The sequence below is a fragment of the Berghia stephanieae genome, unplaced genomic scaffold (genome assembly GCF_034508935.2).
Source record: "Berghia stephanieae isolate SIO BIC M18660-M18661 unplaced genomic scaffold, UCSD_Bste_1.3 scaffold274, whole genome shotgun sequence".
NCBI lineage: Eukaryota > Metazoa > Mollusca > Gastropoda > Nudibranchia > Aeolidiidae > Berghia > Berghia stephanieae.
Genome location: NW_027623889.1, coordinates 1 through 7,500, shown reverse-complemented (window position 1 = coordinate 7,500; position 7,500 = coordinate 1). Strand labels below are relative to the sequence as shown.

At 35.4% G+C, this 7,500-nt stretch overlaps 1 protein-coding gene across 1 annotated transcript; it reads right to left on the bottom strand.

The window, feature by feature from the left end:
• Positions 1 to 1,999: 1,999 nt before the first annotated feature.
• Positions 2,000 to 7,493, bottom strand: LOC144961512 (uncharacterized). Its single transcript, XM_078894673.1, has one exon. It carries the CDS (start codon positions 7,198 to 7,200, stop codon positions 5,206 to 5,208), a length of 1,995 nt encoding a protein of 664 aa, XP_078750799.1. The 5' UTR covers positions 7,201 to 7,493; the 3' UTR covers positions 2,000 to 5,205.
• Between the last annotated feature and the right edge of the window lie 7 nt (positions 7,494 to 7,500).

The following is a 7,500-nucleotide window of genomic DNA, read 5'->3' as shown; positions in this document are numbered from 1 at the left end:
CAATATTTACATACTGTGCATAAATCGCATTAAAAGGGGGAGAACAAGCCGTAGCTTCAACGACACTTGGCGTATAGAGCAAATTATAACTTCTGCTTGGTGTCATGCTTTTGATTTTATTCGACAACGAAAACGGTGTTACTGATATGAAACTCGTGTATGGTGAGAAAGTGTTAGTTAAGACTTTTACATGGATCAACGTTTCGTAGTTGATAAAACCCCGGCCATTTATTTACCACTTTCTCAAACTGCTCATACTTGAATTAAATAGGGTTTTAGTTTAGATACACATGACCTACTTACCGACTTCGTGGATGAGACCATCAGGGGTGAGAATGACTGGTCACAAAAAAGGAGAAAATTTTTCATCATGAAGATCCTGACCCATCCATGCGACCATAACCTATAAATTTGAATTTCACTAAAATCAGGGGTGATATGACCGGTCACTAAAAAGGAGGAAATTTTTCAGCGCTAAGATCAAGAAGCATCCATGCAAAAATAACCTATAAATTTAAATTTCATTAAAATATATTGTGATGCAATCCAAAATGTGTCTCGCAGCAATTTCTGACACCACTCGGAGGAATTTCAAAAACTGAAAGTGTAATTATAACATGGTGGTTGTAGTAATGGTAGTCGTAGGTATGATGATGTGGTGGTGGTGTAGTAGTTGTGGTAGGGATGATGTGGTGATGGTTGTAGTAGTAGTGATAGTCGCCACATTTCCCTTATTCACAGATTCACTAATGCCCACCTCCATTGTTTCAAGTTTACCAGAGACGCCAACTGAAAATTTGGCTCACGTAAATTTCAGAAACAATTCCGAATAATTTCAATGCTTAAACAGGAATTTCTGCAAACTAAATATAATCTATTGAGATTTATAATCATCCCAATACCCCTTGTTTCAAATCAAGTAAAGTTCCAAAACCAATTTCATTATGACGTATAAAATATAAAAATTAATGGTAGGGTTGGTGGTAATAATGATATGATGGTGGATGTTGTACTGGTGGCAGTAATGATAATGATGATGTATGTGGTTGTGGTGGTTGCAGAAGTGGTGGTGGTGATATTGTTGTGTTGGAGGAGGCTGTAGTAGTGGTGGTAAGGATGTGGTAGTGGTTCTTGTTTTAATGGTGATAGTGTTTTGATGTCGTCGTCGTCGTGGTAGTGTATTGATGGTGATGATGATGATGTGGTGGAGGTGGTTGTAGTAGTAGTAGTGGTGGTCCTTCATGAAATGATAGTGTGGCGATGGTGGTGGTTGTAGTAGTAGTAGTAGTAGTAGTAGTAGTAGTAGTAGTAGTAGTAGTAGTAGTAGTAGTAGTTGTTGTTGTTGTTGTTGTTGTTGTCGTAGTAGTGGCAGTGGTGATGATGATGATGATGATGACGATGATGATGATGAAGATGATAATGATGATGATGATGATTGAGTATTGAGTGAACGTTATTGTTATGTGTGTTGTGTTTTATTTGTTAATCGTAAATATTAAGTTAACGTATGTTTCATGTTGGAAATTGCCAGAAATTTAACATTTAATAGAATCATATGTGTATTATATATTATATATATATATATTATATATATATATATATATATATATATATATATATATATATATATATATATATATATATATATATATAATGTGTGTGTGTGTGTGTGTGTGTGTATCACTGTTAAGTATAGGAAGATGAAAAATGAAAACATATTTAGGCTAAAGAACTGGGTGCTCTTTACTGATTTGTGTGTGTGTGTGGTGTGTGTGTGTGTGTGTGGGGTGGTGGGTGAGGCGAGAGAGAGAGAGAGAAGAGAGAGAGAGAGAGAGAGAGAGAGAGAGAGTCAAAGTAAATCTAGTGATGAGTACAGAACGATGAAAGTGAAAAATAAATCAGGCTAAAGAACTGAGTGAACTTTATTGATTTGTATGTGAACGTGCATATGTGTGTATGATAGTGAGAGAGAGAGAGAGAGAGAGAGAGAGAGAGAGAGAGAGAGAGAGAGAGAGAGAGAGAGAGAGAGAGAGAGAGAGAGAGAGAGAGAGAGAGAGAGAGAGAGAGAGAGAGAGAGAGAGATTGAAGTCAAGGTGTTTGTGAAGACCTGTTATTGGTAAGTAGTGGAGGATGACCATGGAAGCTAATCGGGACTAAAGAAATGTGTGCTTTATTGATTTATGTGTCTATGAGTGTTTGTGTAAAGAGAGATAGATGGATAGAGAGAGAGAGAGAGAGAGAGAGAGAGAGAGAGAGAGAGAGAGAGAGAGAGAGAGAGAGAGAGAGAGAGAGAGAGAGAGAGAGAGAGAGAGAGAGTGTGAGTTTTGAGCTATTTGTTCGAAGGGTTTTTACGGCGTTTGCTTCACTCTTACTTGTAGGTCATTTCAGCACCACTTAAAAGGTAAAAATGGGGCTGTAAAAAAATATAGATCAAAAGTAACGGAGAAAAGGTGAGACTGGTTTAAATAGGTGACTTCAAACTAACTACATTGATAGTTTGATCTTGGAGTCCGTTTGTGAGAAACGGACACCAAGATCAAACTATCAATGTAGTTAGTTTAAAGTCACCTAAAAGATTCACCAAGACACAAGCACAGAATCCTTGTGAGCGTAATACAAAATTTAGAACAACAAATCTAAACGTCACACAAAAGAGAGATTATTTACGAAGACAAACACATCATCTCCCAAAAACCATGACTATACATTTAATTGCTTCCCTCCTGCCAATGAATCTGGCCGGCCAGGAAAAGGATCAAGCCAAGACAAAGACAGAAAGCAATTCTGACTTATGCAAGTAAAGACCCCACCAGGAAGATGATGTGAAAGTGGTGCTTGCACTAGAGGTGGTACTGATTATAATGATGACAGTGAGGATGTGGTTGTGGAGATTTAGTTACTGATGATAATGTGATAGTTGCTTTTGTAGTGGGGATGGTCATGATGTCATGATGGTTCAGGAGTGAGAATGACGGGTCACGAAAATGGAGGAAATTTTTCAGCGAATATTTCCAGACCCATCTATGCGACGATAACGTATAAATTTGAATTTCATTAAAATATTGTGAGATGCAATCCAAAATGCGTCTCGCAATAATTTCTGTCACCACTTGGAGGAATTTCAAAAGTTGAAAGTGTAATTACAACATATTGTACTTGCAGTTAAAAAAGGTAGCGGTAGGAATGATGATGCAGTGGTGGTTGTAGTAGGGTCGTGATAAGGATGATGATATGATGGTTGTAGTTGTAGAGGTGTTGGGAATGATCGTGTTGTGGTGGTTGTAATAGTTGTGGAAGGGATCATGTGTGGTAGTATTAGTAGTGATAGTTGGGATGATGTGGTGGCGAAGGATGTAGTTGTATTGGTAATAGGAATGATGATTGATGGTGGTTGTTGTAGTAGTGGTTGTAGGTTGTTTGTTTGTTGCTTTAGGTCTCTTCCAACACAATTGAGGTTATATGAGAGACCGCTGAAACTAAAAAACAAGCAATCTAACAAAAATAGTACAAATGTAAATCAAAATCATAACCTAAAGATATCATAAGCTAAATTATAAATAACCAAGAGCAAACAGGCAGAAGATTTACAGAAAAAAAATATCCCCTGTCAAAAATACAATCACAAACCAAAGAAGCAGGATAGGCTAGTAAAGAGAAGAAGAAACGACATCACTATCGGATCGTACACCCATGCGAACATCATAGGTATATGATTCAAGGGTGATGCTCCCATCCAACCACCCGCGTAGCGGTTGTAGGGATCAGTGATGATAATGATAATTTGTAAAAAAAGGAGCAAAATCTCTCGGCCCGTCTGTCAAGCCAAATCTAATGCAAAAAATAACACAGCTATTCATTGTTACTTAATATTACGTAATATATTACTAACTTCTAAAACACGTCTATTCTGATCACAGGATATTACTGACTTTTTGTAAATATAATTTTTAAAATTGTCATTTCCAATTAAAATTTTAGAGCTCTATAATGCTTCCCACTATATCAAGAGATTATAATAAACTTTTGGCCAAAAGGAGGTATTTTTTTATACTACAAACACGGCTAGTGTGTGTGTATTACTGTAACCTTGTGGTTATGCAGCTTATGATAAGAATCTTTAATCAATTGCAAAACATATTCCATCAAATGAGCGAATCTAAATCAAGCCTTTAAAAAAATTATTACTTAAATCGATCGGCCAAACTTACTGTTGTATTTTCTCTCTATTACTAGGTATTCAAAACCAAAATTTCAAGTCTGGACTACAGTGCCAGCTGTGTAATAATTGGAAAGCAATTCAAAAACAAAACAGAGCAAAAAAAACCACATCAAATTATCTCAACAAACAAAAAAGTTACAGGTTTTCAAATTTTATTGGACTTAGAAAAATTTGTGCTGTTTTTCAAACACAACTTTTTTGGCATTTTAAAACACAGATAATCACAAATATAGACCATACACAACAAAAATAAGCACATTGTCAAAACATCTGGGAACATGTGAGAAAAGTAACAGAAAAAAAAGGATGAAATAGATGAAACAATTGAAATATTCATCGGCAAACTTTGGATTTTTGGGTAAAAAACTGCGAAAAATCATTGAACTTTCACTTTCGACTCGAATTCGGGAGCTCAAAATTTTCACACTTTTAATCTAAAACTGCTAAAATTATGTATACTTACAGTATAAGGTGTAATAAATATGTCTATTTTTTTCTATGACCCCTCAGTGATTACAGAAAAAAATATGGAGACCTAAAAACGCAACAAATGAGAAAAATGGTGATATTTCGAAGAAAACCGACTTTTTCGATAATTTAGCCACTTTTAAACAAACATAACTTTTGAACAAATAATGATAGAGAAATAAAACATACATCATCTTTTACTTGTTTCAAGCTCTAACAAATTAAATGAAAAGCAACAGAGAATTTAATATAATAGAGTACAACAGACAATTAGTAAGTAATCTACTTTTTAAAAGCTGGAAAAGTCGACAATTTCAAAGACAACATTTGTTATGAATTACTTCACTAGAACTTAATATGAATAATTATGAAGTTCAGAGGAAGCATAAATAACATTACCAAGTGGTTAAACACAAATAAACAGTAGAAAATGGATACCTGTTACACCTGATGGGCGTTTATTGGGGACAATACGTCCATCAGTATTAGTAATAAAATCGAAGCAACAATGAAGAATTTCATGAAAGACTGGTCTCAGTTCTTTTCTTACAAGGAATTGTCACAACATCTCCACTTAAAAATGACACCAGACTATTATATAATTGGTTAAAGTCACCACTTAAAGTTAAATTGTTTTCCTTCAAAACTACTTTTCGATAACGAATCTGCGACTTAAGGTTACTAACACGATTGGGTTCCTTCATAAGGTTATCAACTTCTTCTTTATTTGTGCATAACCCTCCTTGTATAATGACAGCATTTACTATTTCAAGATGTTTTTGTCTCTCTTTCAGTTCTTTAGCTCTTTTTCTTCTCTCATTTTCCTCTAATCGTTCTTTAACAGTTCGCGTTACGTCATCTTCTTCTTGCCTGCTTCTTCTCTTCACTTTACCACGATTCTTTCTCGCAGCTGATAACAAATGAACAGCATTTTTAGTTTTTTTAGTACTCAACCACTGCGCTGTCTTATTATGCTTAAACATGTTTAAAGATGATCGCAGGTGAAGTGATGCACGGCGCCGTTTTCCAATATCAAAATCGAGGTCACCGAAAAGACGCTCGCCTGTAAGATTTGATAACGGAGCAGTCATTAACACCGCCTTAACATCTGGACATAACTCACCAGCAAAAATACCATTTCCAACGAAATCAGAGAGCTGTCTTTTCAAAACTTCAAGTACTTTACTACAAAGTAATGTAAATGTCTGAAGGAGTATATTTGACGAATCAAAGTGAAAGTCTAAAGAAGTTGTAACAAAATTATTGAAAACAGGTTCCTGTGTTGGCAAACCAGTCTCAAGAAAAGTACACATAGAATGGACAAAAGGTGGAAACTCACCATACTTGGTGTCTGAATTTAACAATTTCCAATATGGAGAACTAAACAAAAAGTTAAAACGAGCAAGAGCTAACACCATTTTCATAATGGTTTCATCGTTAACATCATCAAGGATACTGGACAATTTCAGATTGTCATGAGAAACTTTATCCTTGAGAAACCTAACAATATGAGTTTGGTGGTAGAGAAGGGCAGAAGCATTGTCAAACAAATTGTTAAATCGATTAGATCTGAAACTAGTGAATTGGGATTTTTCACCAATAGAGTCAATAAAGGCTAACCACTCCTGCCTACAGCCATTTTTCTCGTCTGGACGAGGCCCAAAAACATCTGCAGCTAGTCTGATTACACGAAGTGCTGGTGTTTCGCTGGAAGTTTTAAACTGGAAATACTTATCAGGGTATTTATCTCTGCCAAGTTTCATATCTAAGTCAGAAAATTTTTTTTCCATCTCTTTTAAAGCAGACTCTGCAGCATTACTGACTCCTAACAAAAAATGGGCATTACAGAATAAAAAGTAGGTACTGCAATCTGTGCCTAACACATTTGTTTTATAATCTGCCATCTTTCTATCGAACAGTTTCATCACCGCAGCACGATCACTCATTAAGCATTTCATTTTAGATAAAATCTCTTTAAGCAGATTATCTCGTTCAGTTGTTGTGTCATAATCATGATAAATGTCACAAAGTTCTTTTAAAAGGTCAATTGATTTTTCCAAAATTGTGTCAGCTGTTTCAGAAGCAATTTCATTGAAGCCAAGACTAAAGGACCCTCCATTAGATAGAGCAATATGTCTTTCAAGGTACCGTCGCTTTTGTCTAGATGTTTCATCAGTGCCTAATGTGAAGTGTTCAGATTCCCTAATTCCTTCTACTGCCTGAACTTTACTCAAAAAGTACCCCTCACTTGCAATATTCAATGCAGTTTGAGTTGTTGGCAATTTGTCCAAACAGATCTCATTTTTGTACAAATATTTAGAAACTATATTAATAACTTTTGAACATTTCCATGCAGATACATCTGCCTCTCCCTGAAGCGCCATATATGTTAGATGGACCTCATCTGAGTATGTGTTATTTATATTATTATCACATTTTAATTTAGGCATTGGGATGCAATTATTAGCAGTACAATTACAATCTTCAACAGACAAGAGGGCTTCAGCTGTCATAAGAGTTTCATCTAGTTGACGTTTATAGGAAGATTTCTGTTGCTGCTCCGATCTCTTCTTTTTCTGAACGAGTTCAATTGTTTCTTTCAAGCATTTTATTTCTGCTAATTGAGATAGCAAGTCATTGTCCTGTTTGATGATGGTGTTTTCTAAGTTTTTAACTTTTTGGCGCAACAAAGAATTTTCATTTTTGATTTTTTGATAACTAGTACCAGATGTTTGGGTGGCCCTACTGCTAAAAGATCTAGAGTTATAAGAATTAATCAAAGTATTAGCAACGTCTAGATTGGCTACTAAAGC